This window comes from Mesocricetus auratus, unplaced genomic scaffold (assembly GCF_017639785.1).
Source record: "Mesocricetus auratus isolate SY011 unplaced genomic scaffold, BCM_Maur_2.0 Super-Scaffold_100042, whole genome shotgun sequence".
Taxonomy (NCBI): domain Eukaryota; kingdom Metazoa; phylum Chordata; class Mammalia; order Rodentia; family Cricetidae; genus Mesocricetus; species Mesocricetus auratus.
In genome coordinates this window covers 6,547,396-6,572,736 of record NW_024429219.1, presented here as the reverse complement: position 1 = coordinate 6,572,736, position 25,341 = coordinate 6,547,396, and the positions used below count along the sequence as shown (strand labels likewise).

General features: G+C 46.5%; 1 protein-coding gene across 2 annotated transcripts; it reads right to left on the bottom strand.

Annotated features, from left to right (window-relative positions):
• Positions 1-573: 573 nt before the first annotated feature.
• On the bottom strand, positions 574-24,720 carry Slc25a33 (solute carrier family 25 member 33). Of its 2 annotated transcripts, XM_005079294.4 has the most exons (7): positions 24,454-24,717; positions 11,762-11,941; positions 9,520-9,597; positions 7,470-7,570; positions 6,007-6,073; positions 1,990-2,270; positions 574-1,036 (listed from the first exon to the last, which is right to left on the bottom strand). In XM_005079294.4, exons 1-7 carry the CDS (start codon positions 24,507-24,509, stop codon positions 837-839), a joined length of 963 nt encoding a protein of 320 aa, XP_005079351.1. In that variant the 5' UTR covers positions 24,510-24,717; the 3' UTR covers positions 574-836. The 2 variants fall into 2 exon arrangements, with proteins under 2 accessions (XP_005079351.1, XP_012975540.1); XM_013120086.3 differs by lacking the exons at positions 6,007-6,073; positions 7,470-7,570 and having other exon boundaries at positions 24,454-24,720.
• Positions 24,721-25,341: the final 621 nt, after the last annotated feature.

Genomic DNA, 25,341 nt, shown 5'->3' with positions numbered 1-25,341 from the left:
GGCAGGCGGATCTCTGCGAGTTCAAGGCCAGTTTGATCTACGAAGCAAGTTCCAGGACAGTCAGGAGAAAGAGAAACCCTGCGTCCAACAAAAAAACAACAACAAAAAAACAAGTAAATAAGGGAAGTCTGGGTTACAGTAGCAAGATCCTGTATCACAAAAAGGGCAGGGGGGCTAAAGTCACACCCCATTTCAGTGCCTGGGAACTTAGATTATGAATAAAACTACATGGAAAACTAGAAATGCACAGAGGGAGCCGGGCGTTGGTGGCCCACGCCTTTACTCCCAGCACTCGGGAGGCAGAGGCAGGCAGATCTCTGTGAGTTCGAGGCCAGCCTGGTCTACGGAGAGAGTTCCAGGACAGCCTCCAAAACAATACAGAGAAACCCTGTCTCAAAAAAACAAAACAAAAAAAACACACAGAGGGCAAACTGTGGGAAGTTTGCCAGTGTCACCAAATTGACCGTTCTTCCCTGCCCATCAGTGAGTCCTTACAGTTGCTTAGAAAACAAGTTGTGGCTGGTTTATGGTACAGTCAGTGAGCAGAAAAGAGAACGCAAACCCAGCACAAACTTAAATTAAATAGCATGATTTAATTTACTTGCTGCTCGATCCTCAATCCTCTTAAGTTAAAAAAAAGTTATAATTAACTGTTAACGTTAATGAATTAAAACCTTCCAGAAACATGAATCCAAAAGGAAATGTCCAACAGGTGAGACGAGCCAGGTACTCTATGGCCTTTGCTGTTTCAGCTTTGAACACTAAACATCAACGGAAAAGAAAATCTCTAGGGTTTTCAGTTTTATTCTTCTAGAGCACAACCGTGTGGCCTGTCACTAAGCACGCTCTCCCAGCAGGTACACGATGAACTCGTAGGTGGACAGCACTATGGCAGTATTGGGGATCTGCCGGATGAGCTGAGCAAAGAGTCCTCGGTAGAAGGCGAGGTAGCCTTCCTCCCGGAACACCAGGCGCGCCGTCTGCACAAACGACTTGTACTTGGTGCCTTCCTCCCGGAGTCGTGTCCTGATGACCTCTGTGGGAGAGATGGTGTGAAGAAGTCAAGGCTCTGTGTCCACTGGGCATCTGGGTTCTAGCCTGGACAGGGCAGTCACATGCTGAGAGGGACAATGAAAAGCTACGTTCTAGCAGGGCACAGTGGTGCACATCTCTAAACCCGGCACTCAGGAGGCAGAGGCAGGTGGATCTCTATGAGTTCAAGGCCAGCCTGGTCTACAGAGCGAGTTCCAGAACAGCCAAGGCTATGTAGAGAGCGGTTTCAAAACAAAAACACAAAATAACAAAAACACTCAAAGGAACAAAAAATTCCAACTAGTAGATTTATATAGCACCCTACTCCAAGTAGAAAGTAAGTGATTTTCATTTGTCCCCCCCAAAACTTTTTGAATCAGGGAGTTTTAAGTCTAACTTTGGACTTCTTTGAAAACAGAGGTTCAGTAACCCACATTTGGCCCAGCAAACTCTTGCCATACTGAGACGGAGCTGAGCAAGAAAAGACACAGCACTCACATGACCTGTGTCGATGCAGTCAGTCAATGATGGTGTCACTCTGCCCTGCAGGGACAGAGTAAACGTCTCCAAAAGTCTAGGGTGTCACTTTGGCTGGATCAGACATGCTTAACCAATGAAACCCTGCACATAATCCAAGTGAAAATCTCTGGACTCACTCACTCCTATCATTTTTGGGTAAGGGACACTCAACCTATGTCACATGCATTTCAGTCTGAAGCAGTAGAGTGTACCTACAATGACAAATGACAAACCCGACAAGTGCTCTTTTTTTTTTTTGCAAGACAAGCGTTTCTCTGTGTATCCCTGGCTGTGCTGGAACTCACTTTGTAGACCATGCTGGCCTTGAACTCAGATCCACTTGCCTCCCAAATGCTGGGACTAAACGTGTGAGCTACCACCACCTGGTCCCCCCTCAACAGCTGTTTTACTCCTCCCAGAGAAAAGGGCAGAACATACCGTGTGGGTAAGCAATGCAGGAGGCACATCCCTTAGAGACGGCAGCGGCTGCCATGAGTCCAAAAAAGCCAGAGGAGCTCTTCTCAGCCCCGTCCGTGGAGGAGACTATGGGAGCTTCCTTCAGATACTTCTTCAGACTCTCATAAATAGCAAAGCAGATGATGGTCTCTGAGATCCCAGCATACGAGGCCGTCAGCCCTCTATAGAAGCCACGGATGCCTTCTGTCTGGTACACATGCCGAGCGCACTGGACTGTGTTCATCTGCTTGCAGCCTCTCACCCTGTCAGACGGGATCAACGTAAGATGCTGAGAGAGAGACTCATCATACCCAAGTCACAATCACCCATGACACAGAAATGACACAGGAGAAGAAACCTGTCTTTCTTGTCCTGAGGCCACCTGACCTCTGACCCACTGTGAGGCCAGTTCAATTAGCTGAGAAACCCGACAGGCCACAGAATAAATGGCGCCTGAACTGGCAGTCACTGAAGCAGGCTTGTAGCCCTTGACCCAATTCTAGAAAATGCTGATGGAGGATAACATGTGTCAGAGAACACAGTTGGCATCATGAAGTATCTAATAACAGGACTAGATAAGTAAACTGTGGCACATACAAGATGACGAGCTGTGACGACAGAGATGAGGGAAAGCTGAGTAGAAAGTTCGACACACCTTTAACCCCCGAGTTCGAGGCCAACCTGATCTACAGAGTGAATTCTAGGACAGCCAGGGCTACAGAGAGAAACCCTGTCTCAAAAAAAAAAAAAAAACAACCAAAAACCAAAAAACAAATTCAAGCCCCCCCCCAAAAGTTGGGTAAGATGATTTACGAAGTAAAGCACTATGACACAAGGACAACGCTGAGGGGAAGGACGAGACATCTTTTGGGTACACCGGGGACTGAACTCACAGAGCTCTGTGTATGGTAGGCAAGTTCTGTGCCACTGAGCCACCTGCCATCCCAAGGTACTCCTTCTTACCATTGTTCTCTGGAGTTTGTTTGCATGACAAGGAATGAACCCAGGGCCTCAAACAACATTACCTGATATTTTACTCATTTATTTACTTTTAAATATCTACTGATGTATTTAGAGTGTGTGTGTGTGTGTGTGTGTGTGTGTGTGTGTGTGTGTGTGTGTGTGTGTGTGTGTGCGTGTTGGAGCTGGAGTTATAGGCTGCTGTGAGCTGTCTGATATGGAGCAGGGAACTGATCCCGGGGCCTCTGTAAGAGCAGTAAATGCTCTTAGCTGTTGAGACATTGCTCCTACCTACAGCGGCATATTTTTATTCTATCATTTCTAAGGTCAGTCAGCCCCTGCCTTAATCTTCTTCTTTTTTTTTTTTAAAGATTTATTTATTTATTATGTATACTGTGTTTGCCTACATGTATACCTGCAGGCCAGAGAGGACACCAGATATCATTACAGATGGTTGTGAGCCACCATGTGGTTGCTGGGAATTGAACTCTGGACCTCTGGAAGAGCAGGCAGTGCTCTTATCCTCTGAGCCATCTCTCCAGCCCCCTGCCTTAATCTTCTTTAACTAATGACAACTCACAGTGAGTTGTCTGCATTTGTGTTGCTTTTCTTACTATTCTTCTGACTCTGTCCTCGCTTTACAAGGAAATGATCCGTTTGCTTTTTGTTTCTTTTCCACACATTCCTTTTTGTCTATGAGAGTCACTGAAGACTTACCCTGCTTTATGAATAAGGGCTGCTGACATTAGAGTCACAAAATGAATCGAGCTCAAACAGCCCAGAGTGGTGGCCCATGCCTACGGTCCCAGCATCTGGGAAGCTGAGAGGACAGATGTGAGTTTCAGGCTGACATAGTTTACAGAGTGAGACCCTGTCTCAAAACACCAACAAACTACAAAAAGAGACAAGCTGACTGTTCTTCCAGAGAAACAGGGTTCAGTTCCCAGCACCCACATGGCAGCTCACAGCTGCGTGTAACCCCAGTTCTGGGGCCCCATGCTTTCACGCAGACACACATGTACAAAACACCATGCACACAAGATAAAAATAAATACTTAAAGAGAAAAAGAGACAAGCTAAATTGCTAAATTCTGCACTCTGTGTTCTTGCTTACATCTTTTTGTGCACTGCCCCGCTTTGTACCTGCACCTAGTCCTCTCAAGGACTGGGGGACGCTGGGAGCTGGGGTTGCCTCTGGAGGCTCGCCTATCCTCCTTTAACTCCTTTCTGCCCAGGTTATACTATGACCCTCCAGCATGCTGAGCTCCTCACACCCTTTGTCCCACCAGACTGTAGGTGTCTTAGCTCACTGGTTGTAATACTGTAAGGTAGAAGGCAGGAACAATTTCCCTGGCAGCCACTGGAACAAGACATGCTCCCAGATATTCACAGGGCCCTCCTAAATAAAGGTCTACAATGTCTTGAGCACTAGAAAAGTTCTCACTCAACAGATGCTAAACACAGGTGACACTAAAGGCTGCCAGGAAACAAGGCTGGCCAGAAGCTTGAAGCACAACCATAGAGAGGAAGAGACATTCCCAGTAAGGGGACTGCACACTCAGGAAGACGGCCATGTAGGACACACATGACATTTTGGCATTTTGGGAAAACTGCAAAGGACTGTCTGAACGATTGGTTTTACTGTGGAAGTAACTGATCCTTGTCGTAGGATTATCACGCACATCAGAGGGCAGAGTGAACTGGGGAGCCTGGGGGTCCAGACCAGGGCATGCATGGTCACAAGATGATGAGCCCAGGCAGGCCCCTCCTTCCCCCTGTAGATACATCTCTCCCCTCTCTCTCAGAGGCATCTGGAGGAAAGATAGGCTTGCTAGTGTTTCCAGAGTTCAAATTGCTTGGTCACATGGCACAAAGGCTTTTAGAATTCGGGCAGTTCCTTGAACTTAGACTGGGAGAGCCCGAATTTCTACTGAAAACCAGCATTTCTTCAAGGAATATGAGTATGGGTGACAGCCCACAGAAGTAGCAGCTATGGTTTTACACAAATAAAATCATTTTCCTACACAATGCCGTAAAGTTAGAAAGCATTGTTTAGTGTCCTTGAGTCCTTAAAAATCACAGGACTTGCTGGCCTGGTGAGAAATATGATTTTTGTATAAAAGCATTATTGGTATAACACAATTCTTGTTTGTTTTTTTGAGACAGTGTTTCTCTGTTGTAGTCCTGGCTGTTCTCGAACTCACAGAGATCCATCCCCCTGCCTCTGCCTCCTGAGTACTGGAATCAAAGATGTGTACCAGCATACCTGGCATATCAGTTTTTAAAAACCTTTGCTCTATTCAGGATAGTGGAATAGTCTGTAAGGCTGGCCCTGGGGTGGCTTGAGGGTGAGAATCTGAAGCAGCCTAAACTACACAGCAAGACTGTGTCTCAACAAAAACAAAGCCCAATATTTCTTTTTCGTTTTTTTCTTTTCTTTTGTGGTTTTTCAAGACAGGGTTTCTCTGTGTAGCACTGGCTGTCCTGGAAGGAGCTCTATAGACCAGGCTGGTTTCGAACTCACAGAGATCTGTCTGCCTCTGTCTTTAATTCTGAGTGCTGGGACTAAAGGCATGCACCACCATGACCCAGCAAAACCCAATATTTCTGTAGGCTTTGCCACAACACTCAAGGAACACAGAATAAAACACATTAAGAACTCCAGGTTAGGGTCAGGGCAGACAGCTGGTTCATCTGGGGGTAACAGTTAGAGTGTCCTCTATGGTGATTTTGATGGTAGCCAGGTCTCTGCAGAATCCACAGTACACCTCCTGATGTGGGGTCCACAGAGAACCCAGAGAGGATCACCCAAAGAAGCTGGGGCCATGGACCGGACTTTCTGTCCATTTTCCCTTATTCTCTGTGGCCTCCTCTCCCCACAGTGCTGCCAGTAGGGATCTCAAAAGACATCTCTACCTTCACTTACAGAGAACCCAGAGGGGCATAGCTAAGGATCCTGCTTTTAATCCATACTTGGTATCGGGAGGAGGAAACAAACCACACCAGGGACTCTCAGATAAGGAAGAACTATTAACTTACTTTCGTTCTAGCTGCATCCTCGTTTTAACCATCCAAATAGGATTCATTAAGGTATTTGTGACAAAAGCTGGAGGGAAAAAACAGTCATCACTGATACAGTCAGTGTTCACTAAAGCTGTCTTTACCATACAGTACTCTGAAGTCAAGCTGCTGTGGCTTTATACAGCTGTGTGCAGAAGCAGTGGCTGGATTACTATCTATCTGTCTGTCTATCTATCTATCTATCTATCTATCTATCTATCTATCTATCTATCTATCTATCTATCTATCTATCATCTATCTTTCCCACAGTGCTACGGCGATGCATGGCCTTTCCAGCCTCTAGGGGGTGCTGCTAGCATTTGGTTCATCTGAATCCTAGGGCAAAAACTACTTATATCTAACATTGAATATAAGTGTTGGAAATTTAGTAAAATAATTTAAAAAACTGATCAACCCCCAGGAATCACTGTTTTTGTAAGCCTTCCGCAGCATTTAACATTCCAGATCAGTCCCAAATGCCCGGGTCCACAGTCCTGAGCAGCAGGTTAATTAGACACTGGAGGGCGCTCTTTCAAAGGCTCCCCTGCAGTGTGCTTGCTTTACCCAAGGTTCTTCTGGGTAATGCTAGGCATTACAGAGCGATTAACAGGGTTGGGATTATGGCTAATCCACCACAGAGCAACCTGTTTTGGAACGGGACACTCCTCAGGGCTCAGCTTTAAGGGGAATAGCTACTCTTGCATGAAGTAGTTGCTACACATTACTTTTTGCTCTGACTAAATCATAATCTGGGTTAGTAATTTTATGGAGAGTAACAACGATAGAGGAAATTGGTGTAGCAATTTCTTTGTTAGCAGAAGGCAGGAGTTCTAAAATGCTAATATAAATTCTCTAAAAATACCTTTAGATTTAAATGGACAGAAGGCTCTGGGTAAAGGGCAGAGGCATCCCCTAGCAATTTAGGAACCCATGGGCCTCCCAAGCATCCGTGGGGAACCTCCTGCCCCGAGCTTTGCAGTCAGCTGAAGGGCTTGTCTAGAAGCATGAGGCCTTAAGTTCAACCTCAAGTGTCACATAGCAACACAGCGACAGAACCCTGATCCTTGCTGTGCAGGGCAGATGCACCCCAGATATCCAGGGGACTCAGAGAGAAGGCCGCTCCCCCTCCACATTAGAACCCAATAGGAAAGCAGGAAGACGTGAAAAGCACACTCCTCATATTACTTTAAAGGAAGCACAGCTCAGGGAAATGTGTGCATCTGGAGGGACAGTAAGAAACTTGAGTTGTCAGAGACAATGAAATCTGTTTACAAACTGCTAACAGTCATGGTCTACAAACGCCAATATAAAGCTTTTGGAACATGGTTTTAGGTGTAAAAGAGGTAAGGAGTTAACTTCTAATTCCTGGAAAGAAAAAAAGAAAGCAAAACAACACATGACTTGGGCCACGAGTCTTCATCTCACTTGCTAGGGTAACATACCTGCAGAGCCAGCCGAGAAAACATGCACAGTATTGCTATTAGGCACAAAAATGCCATTAAATTGCTCTTTGGCTTTGGAGTAACATGCAAAGTACACAGCCCTGTTAGGACAAAGAGAGAATGCCATGAAGAACTCATTGTGGCATTTTAAAGTATATACATCCCTCTGCAACATCTACAACGTATAGAAGACTACTGAACAGAGTTAAGGGCCAGGCGTTGGTGGCCCACGCCTTTAGTCCCAGCACTCGGGAGACGGAGGCAGGTTTATCTCTGAGTTCGAAGCCAGCCTGGTCTATAGAGTGAGTTCTAGGACAGCTAGGGTTACACAGAGGCTGGACTCACACCCAGGCCTGCCACTGTACCTGGGATGATCATGCCCCTCTAGAAATTAAGTAGTGACAGAAGTGGCCAAGATAACACAGTAAAATGAGATTTTTGGAAACACGTATGAAAGTCCTTCCACATTCTTTATCCTGGGTAATAAATGCTAATCATCTGAGTAGATGTGGACACTGTCATTTCAGAAGTATAGTGTTTCTGAGATAGAAACCTGCTCCACTTGTCTTGCCTTGAGGTAAAGTGTGTAGACTGCAATCTGCCTGCCTGCAGTGTCTCACGAGCTCCACAGCAGGAGCGGGCTGCAACCCTGCCATGCAGGATGGCTGCTTTCCTTCACCTCTGCTGACCAATGGGTCCTGACTACTGTTGATGAGGGTCCCAGGAGGCCTCTGGTGCAGTCTAAGCTCTGGCACCGGATCCCAAGAGACAAGACGAAAACTGGGGTGTGAGAAATCATCCGAGTTCAAGTCTCCCCTTCCTGTCACCAAGTCAAGTTATCTGGCCTTCCAGGAAGCCAGGGTTAGAAAAAGGGGCAGTCCCACTCAGCAGAACTTCAGTCCTCCCAGGAGGGGAATCTGAGTGAGCCAGTCATTTGTTTCACGGCTCTCTGTTCTCCCCTGGGGACTCTGAAAGGTAGGACTTTTTGGTGTATACTTTTTGTTCCTCGTTTATGCTTTTCACAGCCTTGTTCTGTCTAAAACAAACAAACACACACACATCTTATTTAATGGATAAAGCACTGTCCGATTCCAGAAGAGAAAATTAAAATCATCGTACCACACTGCTAGTACTCTGGCCTGTGACATACACCGCAACTTGTCCCTTTTACACACACAGTTCCCCTCTCTATTAGCACTGCCCAATAACTGTCTGTAATTCAGAGACACTAGCTATGCTTGGATAATGAGTCCTTGAAAAGTGGCCAGTATTTCAATTAATTAAAAAGGTGAATGGGCCAGGTGGTGGTGGCGCACGCCTTTAATCCCAGCACTCGGGAGACAGAGGCAGGCGGATCTCTGTGAGTTCGAGGCCAGCCTGGTCTACAAAGCTACACAGAGAAACCCTATCTCGAAAAACAAACAAACAAACAAAGAGATGACTAGAGCCAGCAGCTTAATGTGCTGGAATAGTGTAGTTCTACAAAGGCTTCAAAGAATTAAAAACAAACGATGTAATGTCACAGAAAGTAAAGCCTAGGAGCCTTTATAATTCCTTCTGATTAATGTCCCTTAGTCACCTGGGCATCCGGCTGGGAAGGCAGATTCTGACACGGATCTGTGTGTGCCCTAACACTGGGCATTTCTACACCCAGGGACTGACCACACCACACTCAGGGTAAGAAACTCTCACATAGAGAGTTCCGAGTATTGATGGCAGATCTATTTTCCTACTTAAAAAGGCAAACCCATGGTCGTCACTGCTTCTCCATGTTCGACATGTTTGTTTTTGTTTCGAGACAGGGTTTCTCTGTGTAGCTGTGGCTGTCCTGGAACTCGATCTGTAGACCAGGCTGGCCTCAAACACAGAGATCTGCTGCCTCTGCCTCCTGAGTGCTGGGATTAAAGGCGTGTGCCACCACCGCCTGGCAGTTTAGGCAATTTTAATATGGGGGTGGGTGGGAGCAGTAACTCATCAGTGTCACATTTGGGCAAGAAGAGATTCGGCACTGCATGCCGCTGTCTGAGCTTGAACACACTTAAGGACTTACCTTGATGGTGCAACTCCAACCAAATTTGGACCCAAGCCTCTAAAAAGTGACTTTGGTCCCTCCTTTTCCAGGATCGACCTGAACAGTAAGAAAAGACATAGCTTTAACATCTCTGAGACACTTTAGATGGGGTGGTTGGGTAAGTGCTACCTAGGACACATGAAGCCCGAGTCTGACCCTTGGGTGTGGTGATACACACCTGTACTCACAGCCCTCAGAAGGTGGGAGCAAGAAGATCAGAGGTTCAGAGTCACCCTTGGCTACAGAGTCTGAGGCTAGCCTGGGCTACAGAGCTGTGGCGCTGTCAGATAGTGTGGGCTCCTACTGTGGATGCAGCAATGAGCCTGTGCAGCCTAGAGGCTACTTAAGAAGGTTCAGGGGGGCTGGAGAGATGGCTCAGCGGTTAAGAGCACTGGCTGTTCTTCCAAAGGTCCTGAGTTCAATTCCCGGCAACCACATGGTGGCTCACAACCACCTTGAACAAGCCCTGATGCCCTCTGCTGCTGGCATGCAGGCAGAAGATTGTATGCATAATAGATAAATAAAGTATATTAAAAAAAAAAAAAAGAAGGTTCAGGGAACCTCTGGCACCAGGAAGCTGGAAGCCCTCATCCATAATGCAGCAAGGAACACCAATCCTCAAGTGACCCCCACCTCAAGAGCCCAAGACAGTCTCCAGAGTTAGGCATTTAACAGAGGCCACACGTCAAATCTGTCATATAAGCTGCACCTCTGCCCTGTCTGGGTGTGGATAAGCTCTTCTGGAACAATTAAGTCCCCACCACATGGCACACGGCTGCTGTGACAGAACAATGCAGGAGCCAGGCTCGCCTTCCCACATGCCCACACACGTGTCACCTTCCATATCGGAAAAGCACATAAAAAGCAACCAGCACTGTTCACAGTGCTCCCCTCTCCCCATGCATGCACAGGAGAGGCAGCAGTCGACTGGAGCAAGGCCGTTTTGGAAAGCTAGGGACTGGTTAACTGATAGGGATGTAAAATTTCAGACTGAAATAGGGGGATGGAGAGAAGGCTCTGGGTCATGGTCACTCGCTGCTCGACGGGAGGACAGGCAGCTCACTTCCCAACGTCTGTAACTCAGCTTCTGGAGACTCGGCCCCCTTTTTAAAGAACTTTTGTGTTGTGTGCTGAATACGCGTATCCACGTGGTCAGAGGTCAATATCAGGCTTCTTCCTCTTTTGTTCCCATCCCTGCCTTTTTTTCTGAGACAGGGCCTCACTATGTAGCTCCGGCTGGCCTGGAACTCAGAGAGATCTGCCTGCCTGTGCCTTCTGCATGATGGAATTAAAGGCTGCGCCACATTCAGCCTCCTTATTTATTGAAACAGGGTCTCACTTCACCTGGAGCTCACTAACTTTGCAAAACCAGCTAACCAGTGAGTTCCAGGGAGACTCCTGTCTGTTCTCCACTTTTCTCTCAACCCTGTGCTTGGATTACAGGCACATACATGGACAGCATTAGTACTATATTTTTTAATTAAATTAAAAAAAATTTTTTGCATGGGTGTACGGATGTCTGTGTGAGTATGTATACAGGTGCCTGAGGGGGCCAGAAAAAGGTTGACATTTCTTAGAGTTAGTGACAGGCAGCTATGAGCTGCCAGATGAGAGTGCTGGGAACTGAACTCAGGTCCTGGAAGAGCAGGAAGCACTCTTACCCACTCTGCCATCTCTCCAACCCTACAGCACTAACTACTAGCTTTGTAAGTGGGCACTGGGAATCCAAACTCAGGCCCTCAAGACTATATGGCAGGCACTTGACTAGTCAACTGAGTCATTTCCCCAGGCCCCTCGCCCCAAACATTCTTTCTTTTTTTTTTTTAAAGTGTGTGTGTGTGTGTGTGTGTGTGTGTGTGTACACAGATGGCGACCACGGTCAATGCTGGGTATCGTTCTTGATCACTGTCTCCTCCTGGCCCAGCTCTGGCCTTCCTGTGCCTATTGGATAACCGCCTGCTCTGGGGACTTCACCCCCTTCAGTTATAGCTGAAATCCTGATCCTCCTGGGCAGCATGATGGCTCAGCGGGTAAGCATATTTGTCACCAAGCCTAACAACCTGAGTTGACCCCAGAGCCCTGTCCTCCACCTGCATGCTAGGGTACACCACCCATTCCTTGTAAATTAAGTAAGAAATCTGACTCCTCTATTTGGACCAGGACTGTGTAACATGAACAGGCTCGTGACAGCAGAGGGTCACATGAATAGGCCTGCACTTACTTCAGAACCTGTAAGAGTCCAGGTGTCACAGACGTTGGTCTCATCATTCCAGCTCCACTAATGGTCCCCAGATGAACTTGAGGGTAATACACCGTCCGAAGAGCTAGTCGGGAAGACTGCAACCTCGTCTTAATGACTTCTAGTGGACATGTGAAAATAGCACCAATTGTGCCCCCGCACCTACAGGAAAGAAGCCACACAGGGTCAGAAGGCAAGGCCAGTCTGCAGGAAGCGCGAGCGCTACCTAGCTCTTTCCTCTTTGAAACAGAGTGCCTGCATTCATTTAACACAACTTGCAAGTCACAACCTTAGTTCAAGTCCAGAATTAAGACAGCCACTTCACAGGGACTGAGCGCAGGAGCCATCCCTGTCCCCATTCAGTACTTGGTCAATTCCCACCGCTGCTGGCTCATCCCACCTTACCTAATGCGACTCACCACAAATAGCCACATTTCAGGCCAAATACTCAACAGTGCTACTAATTTGAAAATCTATATTTATTACAACGCAGACCTTCTAACAAGGACACTACTGAATATTACAGCAAACTTTCCACTAGGGAAATCCTACTCCCTTCATTCACAGTCTTTTCCTACTTCCTGTCTCTCTGGATCGTCCCTCCACGTCAATCATTTCAACTCCACACTTCACAGCATGTTGAAAGCAAGAAATTCCCTGAACTATTTTATTTATTTATTTGTTTTGGGTTTTTTCGAGACAGGGTTTCTCTGTATTGTTTTGGAGGCTGTCCTGGAACTCGCTCTGTACACCAGGCTGGCCTCAAACTCACAGAGATCCGCCTGCCTCTGCCTCCAGATTGCTAGGATTAAAGGCGTGCGCCACCAACACCCAGCTTGAATTATTTTTTAAATATTTTTCTTTTTGGTTCAAGAACTGAACCCAGGCACATGCTAGGCTAATGCTTTATCACTGAGCTACAATCTCAAACCTTTATTTTTATTTTATTGCAAGACAAAGTCTCACTAAATTGCCCAGTTTGCAATTCTGCCTCAGCCTCCTGAGCAGATGGGTCACCTGTGTCACCACAACACCCAGCTGAGGCACCTTTCTTCAAATCAGCTCACTTATTTATCCTAAACTACCCATTTCTATCTTCTCCTACACAACCATGCTGGACTGGCTATAACAGATGATGTCATGGGCCATCTAAAGTCACCATCCATACAACCAGGGATTTTCCTCCTTGCAAAACATGACCCTGCAGCAGAGCAAGTAGGGGTCTTACCTTTGTACCTGTGACATCAGGACCAAACAAGTTCACAAGGGGTAATTGCTCAGCCAAGGATTAGTTGAGAAATCACAGAGAAAGTCTTTTTTCCCCATCAGTATTACATTTATCGGGGGCAGGGAAAGCATGCCACACCATGTGTGTGCAGGTAAGGGGACAACTTGCAGGCGTGAGTGCTCTCCCTCCACCATGTGGCTCTGGGGACTGCACTCACTCAGGTCATCAGGCTTGGCAGCAGGTGTGGTGCCAGTCACGCCATCTTCCCATTTTAAGGTGTAGATACTTGTGGGAAGCACTTACTCTGCCTCTCACTCGCTGCCCTCTTGCACTAGACTGAGAATTCCCAGCATGCTAGCATATGCAGAATTTTACACTAGCCTCCCTATAGCACTGGGTCTAGATGTTGCAAATCTAGAGTAACGGCACTTAATATAGACCCCAAAGGGAACAAAGCAAAATCTCCAGGCAGGACTTAGAGGCCTGGGTCTGGCAAGCTGACTCAGCAGTTAGCAAAAGTGCTTCACACAACCCTGACGAGTTTGATTCCTAGAATGCCTTTTTTTTTTTTTTAATTTTAAAGCTGTTGGGAGTGGTTTGACTCTGTAACCTCAGCCTTCGAATCCTACAGTGAGATGGTGGCAGACAATGGAGAGTCAGCCGGAAGCTCACATACAAAGGCAGTGGAGGAACTAACAAGACAGATCTACCCTCAAACACAAAGTGGACTGGAAACATGGCTCAGAGGTTAAGAGCACTTGCTGCTTTTACAGAGGTCCTCTTTCAGTTCCCAGCACCCACAAAGCAGTTTAACTCTAGTTCCAGGGTTTTCAGCGCCCTCTTCTGGCTCCCATGGGCATTAGGTACACATACAATGCCCTTATATACATGTAGGCAAACCCTCAAACACATAAAATAAAAAAATAAATCTTTTAAAAATTAAAGGAGAGGAAGCTGGAGAGATGGCTCAGTGGATAACATCACTGGCTGCTCTTCCAGGGGTCCTGAGTTCAATTTCCAGCAACCACATGGTGGCTCACCACCATCTGTAATGAGATCTGGAGCCCTCTTCTGGCCTGCAGGCATACAGACAGACAGAATGCTATGTACATAATAAATAAATAAATCTAAATTTTTTTTAATGGAAGGAGAGAACCAACTCTTGAAAAGTTGTCCTTTGACCTTAACAGACATGCAGCAGAACTGGTGTACCTGCCACCATAACACAACATAAAGGTTACAAGGAAGCCACATCCCTGTAACTTAGCACTGGACTATGCCATTCGTTAAGAGTGTTTTGCTCAATGTTGTGAATCATATGGGTAATCCCAGCACTATAGAGACCGAGGGAGGGGGATCGTGAGAATGTGAGATTGAGGCTAGCCTGCACTACACAACAATACCCTGTCTACCCTGTCTAAGAAAGAGAAAGAAAGGAAAGAAGGAAGGAAACAGAAACACTGTCTTGTGACAAGCATTCAGTCCTCCAATAATCTTCTGAGGTAGGAACATATTAGCCCCACCTTACCAGAAGGGACCTGAATGCTATGAAATAGAAATGTACATTGTTGCACCCTTCCCCCTTGGGGGTCTGTTGACAGCTTGTGACTAGGAGCTTTTAGCAAAACACTTCTCATCCCCCCTTCCCAGTATGGCCTGCGTGCAAGTTCCTGTTTTCTGTCCATCCTTGTCTAAAAGCTAATTCCTGTTTTTGGCCCACCCTTTGCTGGAGGGCCCTGGGAATGCAGGCTTCTGACCTTGGTGTTTTTCCACCATACCTGCCTTTGGTATATAATGCTCTACCCTTGTAATAATAAAAGCCATTCTCCTTGTAAGAACCAGCTGCTGTCTTTGTCTTTATTTACATCCTTAGCCCTTCGCCTCAGATAGTTGTGAAGGGTTGAAGCTGTGAACATCACCGGCAGCTCCCTACAGTATATAGTTGGGGGGGGCAGCTATTTGGCTATTTAAGCAAACTGCAAACCAGCTTTAAAACTGAGATCACAGCTGGGTGGTGGTACATGCCTTCAATCCCTGCAGAGATGGATCTCTGGGTTTGAGACCAGAGCAGCCAAGGATACACAGAGAAACCCTGTCTCAAGAAAAAAAAGAAAAAAAGAAAAAAGAGCTGTTATCCACTACCAAAAAAGAAGGGAGGAAGGGATGGAACAAGGGAAGAAGGAAGGAGTGGGGACTGGGCGGGCGTGGTGTACACTTGGAATCCAGCACTGGGAAGACTAAAGCAGGAAGATTACCATGAGTTCCAAGCAAACTGGGCTACAAAGCAAGGCCTTGTCCTAAACAAAACAAAAACAGGAAGAAGACTAGATGGCAACACAACTCTGCTATTACAAGTGAGCTAGTACTCACTAGGCAAGCCCATCACTACAGTGTTGGAATGGACACATTTATTTTATTGGTATAGGAAGTGAACCAATGAGAGGATTAACTAAGGGATGGAGATCTGCCCTCAGTGTGGATCACATAAACTAGGATTGGATGGAATAAAAGGGAAAAAGGAGAACGCCCACTAGCAGTGTTCTCTTTCTGTTTCCTGGCCACCCTGAAGTTGCTTTGCTCTGTCCATCAAGATGGAATGAAATCATAAACCCACATAAATCCTTCTCCTCTAAGTTGTTTCTACTGAGTATTTTGTCACAAGCAACAACAACAAAAAAATCTAACACACTTGGCCTGGAAATTCTGTGGCAGCATGAAGTATTTTCTTTCTCTAGCCTACATATTCTTGGGCACTAAGCCAATGAAGCCCATGAGAATCTCCTTCTATGTCCCAGAAGCCAACAGGACTGCCCATGTCAGGAAGAAGTCACTCGTGTCCTCCTCAGCCTCTTCTCATGTTGTTGCCTCCACCTGTAGGAAGCGTGTGGAACCAGCTAAGCGCCCTCAGTCTGCAGTCCAGACCTACTAAGGGCTGGGGATAAAGCAGGGACACTAACAGGAAGACATCCCTCCCCCAACACTCTCTACATCACACTGATGCACTGGAGTGGGCTTCTGGTTCACTCCAGCATCTTCAGCCAATGTTCACAATCAACTTGCTGACAGTATTAGCAGCAGGGGTGGAGAATCAACTGTCTGGCTGGATAGGACCATTTAGATCACTGATCTAAGTTAAGGGGTTGTGACCTACAGGTTGAGAACTGCTGTCCTAAGTGGAGTACATATTCTGAGATAAGTTTCTAAGCAGCCACTGGTGTAAAGGAAGGAAATAGAGGCTGGCAGCTAGAGAGACGGCTGGGTTCCCAGCACCACATCCGCGAGTTACAACTGCTGTAACTTCAGTTCCAGGGGACCTGGCAGATGAACATCTCTCTCTCTCCTGTCTGTCTGTCTGTCTGTCTGTCTGCCTGCCTGCCTGCCTGCCTGCCCCACTCTCCTGTCTGTCTGTCTCTGTCTCTCTCATACACACAATGTTTAAAAGGAAATGTACAGAGAGAAAATCTTATTTTACTTACGATCGTTTCCACTTAATTTATATGTCTAGAATTAAAAGGGCATTAAAACTACACATGGCAGGGCGGGGGAGATGGCCCACTGTGTAACCCTAGCGATGGGGAGGCAGAGACAGCTGGGTCCAGAGTTCACTGGCCAGCCAATGCAGCCAAACTGATGAGGTCCAGGTTCTATGAGAGACTGACTTAAAAAACCAAACAAACAAACAAACACAAGAAAACGCTGCCCCCCCCCCACATACTACATATGGAGAGCTGTGAGAAAATTTTAATCTTAAGGCCATGTCATCAAAATCTGAGACCACTATTTTAGCCTCGGTTCCTTGGTTCCTACCCACGGCAATTTCCTCCACCCTTAGTGACATCTAGCAACGTCTGAAGATATTTTTGGTTGTTGAAGTGATACTGTTATTAACAGGCCAATATGCTGCTAAACATTTTAAAAGGCATAGGACAGAACAATTAATAAAAGTTGGAGGCAGTGTAAACAAGGTGGCATTATGGCAGCCTCCCAGTACTCAACCCCTCTGTCCTAACCAGAGCAGTTTCTTAACCCATACAGTACAAATGGGATCAAGGCCATTTCTAGTTTTAACTCTGACTCACGTAAGCGCATTAACAGGACACCATCCTCTGCCACAATCTTCAGAGAAGAGCATGTGATCTGGCCCAAGATTCTCAGCATAGATTCCCTTAGAGCTACAACTGAGTGCGTTAAGACGGGTGTATCTCCAAGCTGGTCCCGTAATTCAAACTCAAGACCTGCCCAGCGGTGGGTGGGAGACTGGGACTGCTTGGAGGCGAGGGGCCAAGCAGGTATCAAGGGGAGCAGAGCAGTCAGGGCTCCACAGGCACTGTGGAGCAGTTTCTGCAAGCCCTCTCCTGAGCCTGCTCTCCTTCTGGAATTCAGGTGTATGCTCCAGTAGAGAGTGGATTTCCACTGTTACAGCTACCAATTCCTACATTTACACTTGAACTCTTCAAGAAGGCTCACAGGTAGGACGTTTACTATTGCAGACAATGATCAAAGGGCAGTCAGCACTCCTATATAGGAGGCTACATTTCCAATGGCTACATGGAAACTTCCTGGATGCTAATTTAATTTCTCTCCCAGGGTAACTTTGAACTGGTTACTAATGTCAAAGTCCAGTAAAATTCTCCGGAATGTTCTACTAGGAGCAAACATGGAAGGATTTGAAGAGAGTAACAGAATGGCACTGTAGAGTGCTTAAAGGACTAGAAGATGACAGTTTGTCTTTGGAGTCTATTTGCCTAATTCCTTTAAAAAAAACAAAACCCATGACCTATGATTTAGAGTCTTTTTCACTGCCTGTTCCCTTTTATACAAATATGCTTCTAGGCATTCTCCGCTTTCTCTCCTTCTCCTCTCAGGGCTGAAGTAGCACTCACTACACAAAGGCACATTTAACCTTTATCTTTTGAGATCCACATGGCCCTTGCTTAATCCCCTGTGGGTTGGGCACCTCTTGTTTGCAGTAGGACAACTACTAAATATATGCTGAATTTCTGTACTATTTTTATGGGATCACAAAGTTACATAAAAATTGTAAATTATGTACATAAATTACCTTTCACCTGAGAATTTCAAATAATCAGGAAAAAAATCGAAGCATATTTTCAGTAAAATGTGCTCTCTCTCTCTCTCTCTCTCTCTCTCTCTCTCTCTCTCTCTCTCTCTCTCTCTCTCTCTCTCTCTCTCTCTCTCTCTTTCTTTGGTTTTTCTCTGCATTGTTTTGGAGGCTGTCCTGGAATTCGCTCTGTAGACCAGGCTGGCCTCGAACACAGAGATCCTTCTGCCTTTGCCTCCTGAGTGCTGGGACTAAAGGCCACCAACACCCAGCAAATGTGCTGTTTCTTGAGCATGCACTCACTTACCTTAGGCACTAATGTCAAGGCCAATGTGCTTTTTACAAAAAACAAACAAACAAACAAAATAACCAAAAAGTTTTTACTTTTAAAATAGTACATTTATGTGTGTGTGTGTGTGTGTGTGCGTGCGCGCGCGCGCGTGCTTATGGGGTGATCAGTTAGATTTCTCCTTCCACCATATGGGTCCCAGATACTGAACACAGGTTGTCAGGTTTGGTGTCAAGTGCCTTTACCAGCACAGCCATTTCACTGGCCCATAAACTTTTATTACATTTATTTATTCAATGTGGGGGTGGGTGGGGGTGATTGAGTGCATGTGTGGATATCAGAGGTCAACTCGCAATTCCCTCCTTCTGCTATGTGGGTCTCCAGGATTGAACTCAAGTTGCCAGGCTTAGCAGGAAGCCTTTTGCCCACTGAATCATCTCTCAGGTCCTGATGTGCAATTTATTATAAAAATCACTACCTGACCAGTGGTAAGCTGATGTTCTGACCAGTGGTAAGTTGATGTTCGAGTTTATGGGTTCTGCCAACAAATAACAACAGGAACTCTAAAAACCTCCTACTCTTTGACAATTTAATCATCTCCCCTCTTTTCTGCTACTTCTGTAATCACTATTTGAAACACAATAGCTGATTTTGGCATATACTATAATATTCTGGAAAATTTAGCCAGGCGTTGGTGGCACACGCCTTTAATCCTAGCACTAGGGAGGCAGAGGCAGGCGGATCTCTGTGAGTTTGAGGCCAACTGGTCCACAGAGTGAGTTCCAGGACAGCCTCTAACACAATACAGAGAAACCCTGTCTCGAAAAACAAAAACAAACAAAAAAAGATAATAATAACATTCTGGAAAGTTTATTTGAGTATCTGACCTAGGCTTATGATATGTCAATTATGTAAATTGCATATTTCATTAAGGCAGAACCAATTTTGGATGTCACTGCTTCTCTTTGATAGCACATCCTCTATTCCATTTCATTTGGAAAGAAAAATCTAACTAGCACCTAAGGTTGGAGAGATGGCTCAGTAGCTAATAGTACTGGTTTATTCTTGCCGAGGACTCACGCTTACTTCCCAGCACCCACAGGGTGGCTCCTAACTGTTTATGTAACTCCTGTTCCAGGATATATATACAGCATCCTTCTGGGGCCTTTGTGGGCACCAGGCGTGCATATGGTGCACATCACACAGCCAAGCAAAACACTCATACACATAAAATAAAAATAAGGGGAAAAAGCATCCCAAATGAAGAAGAGTCATATCTTTCACAAATAAGAGAAATCTAAGTTAACATTACCTTGTACCAATATAGTTTCAGCAAATATTAATGTGTAACTCAGCAATAAAGTACTGTTTCTCTTTATTTAGGATAATTCAGACCACATCAATCTACACCCTAGTTAAGTTAGTCAGTCGTTTAATACCGACTGGTAGTTATAACCTGCCTGGCACCACATTGGGAAGGAAGCTCATGATACCTACCTTCAAGAAACTTCCATCCTATTGGGCATTTCCCATCCAAAAACAAAAACCCAAGACCTTTTCATGTATACAAATATAGTAGATGAAATTAAAGTCAATTTATATTCATGATAGTATATATAGCCTGATAAAAACTATGACTCATTATAATTGTTTAATCAAAATTCCTGTAAGCATGTTCATTGTCCTGCTTATATAGTTCAGTGGCTCTAACTGTGTGTGCTAGCCACGCTTCACACTGAGATACAGCCTCAACCTCAGGGAAGTTCTGTCCCTAGGGGACGCCATCTCTGTAATGCTTCCAATAATCAAGATTACGTTGGCAGAGTGCCGGAGCACACCTGTCAGCCACCACCAATGATCTGTGGGAAGATAGTAAATTCTGAAACTATCTACCACGTTCCCATTAAAATATTTTCTTTGGAGCTTGCTAAGGATTAAACCAAGAACCTGGGGCCACAGTCATGCTAAACACAGAACCTACCAATAAAGTATTTCCTGGCCCCTATTTAAAAACATTTTAAAGGTCATGTAACTGTGTGTTATGACAAAACACACACAACATTTGCACACACACATATATACAAAATCATACCATAAAAAAAGAAGACTGAAAGCATCTAATTCAGATCGTTGATCTAAATCTACCGAAGCTTTAATCAGCTGCACCAAGCAGATCTAACCACCACCCCACAGTAGCATGGCAGACAAAGGATGTCCCTGTCACTAAGACACAAACAAGCCCCTGAGGAGCACTCTGGCCTCTTCTTGATGCGGGGTTGGGTTAAGTCAGAGAGGAAAGGAGGCTGCATCTGTGACATCCAGTACTCTCTTGCTCTGCCAACACTAGGGGAGGAAAGCAGATCTTACAACACTTTTTTCCCCAAGACAGGGTTTCTCTGTATTGTTTTGGAGGCTGTCCTGGAACTCACTCTGTAGACCAGACTGCCTCAAACTCACTGAGATCCGCCTGCCTCTGCCTCCTATGTGCTGGGATTAAAGGTGTGTGACATCAGCAGCTGGCAGAGGCACTAACTTTTAACACCAAGAATGGAGCTCATCCATGCAGAAGCAATAAACACTCAGGGGCAAACTCAAAATGCTTAGATAAATGCCTTAAAAATGTTTTAGTCTGCCGGGTGGTGGTGGCGCACACCTTTAATTCCAGCACTCGGGAGGCAGAGGCAGGCGGATCTCTGTGAGTTCGAGGCCGGGTTGGACCGACAGCCTAATACAGAGAAACCCTGTCTCGTAAAACAACAACAACAAAAAGTTTTAGTTTGGGGCTGGAGATGTCTCAGTGGTTAATAGTACTTGTCACTCTCTAGAGGACCTAGTACCCACATGGTGGCTCACAACCATCTGTAACCCCAGTTCAAAGGAACAGGACACCTCTTCTAGCCTCTGATTGGCATAGGGCATACATGTGATCTACAGACATACATGCAGACAAAATACCCATATACATAATAAAAATCTACAAATATTTTGACTCAACAGCTGTTATTTCTGCTAATTTATTCAAAGGAAATAGATCTTGTCCACAGGTAAGGATATGATTTATAATGAATGAGAAGGAACAAAAAGTAAAGGTTAGAAAGATGTCATTAGTGTATTTAGGAGCTTGCTATAAATTACGCAGACATCTTCACCAATCCCCACTCATAGGCCTCAGAAACTGAATTCGCCTTCATTGTTCTCTCTGCAACCTGGCACTGAAAATTAAACATAGATTCACTAACAATAAACTGTAGTCAGAATTCAATACACCACTAAGAAAGCAATGTGAAGAAGAGAGGCTTAAGCTAGGCAGGCAACATGACTCAGGCCTTGTACACCTACAGTTTGGAAGGCTGAGGCATAATTGCTGGGAGTCTGAGGCTCACCTGAGGTATACAGTGAATTCTAGACCTCCCCACACAAAACAATCACGAAGAGCACAATCTGTATATAAAGTAGGTGGGAAACCCACTGGGAACCTTCTCCAACGTGCTTATTTCTAGATGTTGGTCCATGGTGCTCTCTCTTTCTGCTCTCTCCTCCAAGGGCAATATGCTACACTGAAAACTTGACTACTAGCAATAAAGGAGTGTAGCATATTGCCCTTGGAGGAGAGAGCAGAAAGAAACAACACCTCGGTCCAACATCTAGAAATAAGCACATTGGAAATAATCTAGAAACTTGGCTCTTCAAGAAAAAAAAATACAGACTATGAACTGTTTTGGTTTGATCTTTATTTTTCCATGATCTAAAATCAATTTTCACTGATTACATTGATTGATAAGCATGTTATAGCTAGTAAAATATCATTGGGACCTGGTGGCATACATATTTTTTTTGTTGTTTGTCTTGGTTTTTTGTTAGTTTTTTTTTGAGACAGGGTTTCTTTGTAGCTTTGGAGGCTGTCCTGGAACTTGCTCTGTAGACCAGGCTGGCCTCAAATTCAGAGATCCATCTGTCTCTGTCTCCTGAGTGCTGGGATTAAAGGTATGGGTGGCATACATCTTTACTCCCAGTACTTGTGAGGCAGAAAATCTCTGAGTTCTAGACCTTGTTTCCAAAAAAAAAATATTTTGTACTATTTTAATTTGGGATAGCACTAAATCTGTCTGAGAATGTAGTCTTCAATACCTATGCAATAAACAAGAGAAACACAATAGATTTTAAAGGCAAGATCTCTGACTTCTCACAGGCATTGAACTTCACTCCCTGGAAAGAGGCCAGCTTAGCAACAGAGCAAACCATTACAAGGACCCCTGGGCTGACAACTTTAACTACAGCCTGTGCCCTGTTTGTTATACTCAACTCCTTTCATGCTGTACTCTAAAAGGGGCTGAACCATTTCCGAATAAAATCCAATTAGTAACTCTGAAAACATCCTTTTGAAGGTTCATTTCTTATCTTCCAGCAGGGCATCCCAAACAGCTAATGAAGGAACTAGAGCTTGTTAGACACCATGGCTTCAGGCACAGCCCTAATAAACTCCCTACATCTTAATGAGTCCTGGAAGCTGCTTGCCCACTGCAGTAATCTCTATCAGAACGTGAAAGGCTGGCAGCCAGAGGGCACTGTGAAGTGTTTACAGGGAGATCCACCCAGACAAGGCCATCAACTACAGTGGGCCTCTCACTAAGGCAGGCCACGCTGGAACTCCTCCAGCAAAGAGCATGAACACACACAATGTAAGATACACCTCAGTAAAAATAGCATGTTAAAAAAAAAACCCACTGATGATAAATTTATTCTTAAAAAATTCTCTTGGCCTTAAAATTATGCCTAAAGGGCTTTTAATTCCCAAGTACTGCCTCTGACTGTGCACAGTACCTCCTGCGCTAGCTACCCCAGGATCTCCAGCCTCCGCGCACCTCAGAAGCAGTGCCTTCTAAGTGTCACTCTCAGAGGTAGTATCAACGAAGACATGGATGGAAGGGATGACAGAATGACAGAAATGAAATGAGTAAGAAATCCTCCGTCTAAGCACAACCATCAAAGCCGTTTGTTTGGAGAAAGTAACTGCCATGAGTAAAAGCACCAGGGCACCAGATACTCTCCCATCACGATTATTTTCTGGGTAATTTCTCAACCACTACTTGTTTAATATAAGCAGAGGTTTGGGTAATAAGCAGTCCAGGTCACACCTAAAGCACTCAAGATGAAAACAAGGAATAAACCCTGAGTGTTATGTAAAACACCCTACACTTAAAAAAATGATGTGCTAAGTCAACGAGCGCCTCAGGACCCCAGGGCTGGGAGCATAACTCCCTAGAGAGCTTGCCTAGCACGGGCAAGCCCTGGATGTCATTTGGCGCCACATAAAAATCCAGGCTCAGTGGTCCACAGCATCTTCCTGGTGTGGGAGGCAGGAGGATCGGAAGTTAAGAACCGTCCTCAGACACAAGACATGAAAACTTGTCTCAAAAAACAAGACACCACCACCAAAAGGATCCCATGACACTAGCAGCTATGACAAAAGGGAAAAAATTGCGAAAATTAAAACGATTTTAACTTTTTGTTTTCAGGGGGAGGGGAGAAATCCAACTCCTCTTCGTAGCCTCACATCATAAAGTGTTCCCACACTGAAAGAGCATTGACGATGCTTACCCACAGGCATACCTTCCGAGGTCCCCAATTCCCCCCTCCCACGTGGTGCAGGCCAGCATCCGTCCCCCACCCCCCGCCCCGCACTGCTCAGGCCACGGGTGCCGTGCGACACCTGCTCGCAGCCCTCTGACCGTGCGCAGTACCTCCGGGCGCTAGCTCCCCCAGGATCTCCAGCATCCGCACCTCGGAAGCGCTGAGTGACTGCAGCGTAGCCAGGGAGAAAGAAGCAGGGGGTGGCCGGAGCCACAAGGGCTGGACGCGATCGCCCCTGGTGACAGCCACACCAGCCAGGAATTGTTCAAGAGGAGAAGACGGCGGCGGCGAGAGGCGGCCGGTGGGTGGGGGATGGGAACGCGGACGCGCCGGGTGGAAAAGCCGCGCTGGTCGCCGCCAGAGCCCCAACCACCACCCCCACCCCCTCGCCCCAGGGCTGCCCGCCCTCGCTTCACCCCAGTCCGCGGCGGAGGAGGGAACACGGCTTGGGGCCCGAGGCTCACCCGCCGGCGAAGAGATGAAGCAGCGTGTTCTCCTTCTGCTGAGCGCCCGTCGCCATGGCCGCGCCGGCTCCGCGGCCCGCCGCAGCCGCTCGAGGGACGCGCGAGGTCTCGGGCTCCGCTGGCCTCGCTGGCCTCCCTCAGGCGGCCGCCGACGCTCCCATGCGCGCGGGAGGCCCAGGCGCCCGGCTCCCTCCGCGGCGTGGCGGCGGCCGGCCAGTCAGCGGCCTCTGCGGCGCTGCCCTGCCGCCAGCCCGAGCCCGGCGCGCGGCCGTCACGTGGCGGAGGCTGGGTCGTGACGTCATGGGGCGGGGCGCGGCGGGGGTGTGGGCCCGGATCCCGTGTGCCTATTGGGCGGCAGGTGGATGTGTGGGCGTGGCTATCCAGCAGGCGTGGGGGCGGAGTCAGTCCCGGGAGACTGGCCGCGGTTGGCTAGCTAGGCTAGCGAGTGGATGGCTTGAAACCCTGCCGAGGAGGCTTGGTTCTTGTCACCAGGCCCCGTGCTCCAGGCTCGGCCTTCTCTCCTTAAAAAAAAAAAGTTTGTGTGTGTGTGTGTGTGTGTGTGTGTGTGTGTGTGTGTGTGTGTGTGTGTGTGTGTGTGTGTGGTTTGTTTTGAGACAGTCTTATTGTGTAGCCCTGGATAGCCTGGGATTTGCCGTGTAGACCAGGCTAGACTCAAATTCATTTTTGATCTGCCTGCCTCTGCCTCCTGAATACTGGAATTAAAAATGTGTGCCACCCGGCCTGGCATGTGTGTGTTTGTTTTTGTTGTTGTCTTAAGACATGGTCTCACTATGTAGCTCTGGTTAGCCTGCTACTTTCTATGTCCACCAAGCTGACTTCGGGAGGCACATTGGTCCACCTACCTCTGCCTCTCCAGTGCTGAGATTA

Coding starts and splice junctions, on each gene's coding strand:
- Slc25a33 (XM_005079294.4), bottom strand. CDS start 24,509: ATGGCGACGGGCGCTCAGCAGAAGGAGAACACGCTGCTTCATCTCTTC. Junction 9,598..11,761: donor GGACTCTTACAGGTTCTGAA/GTAAGTGCAGGC, acceptor CTTACTGTTCAG/GTCGATCCTGGAAAAGGAGG. Junction 7,571..9,519: donor GTTGGAGTTGCACCATCAAG/GTAAGTCCTTAA, acceptor TTGTCCTAACAG/GGCTGTGTACTTTGCATGTT.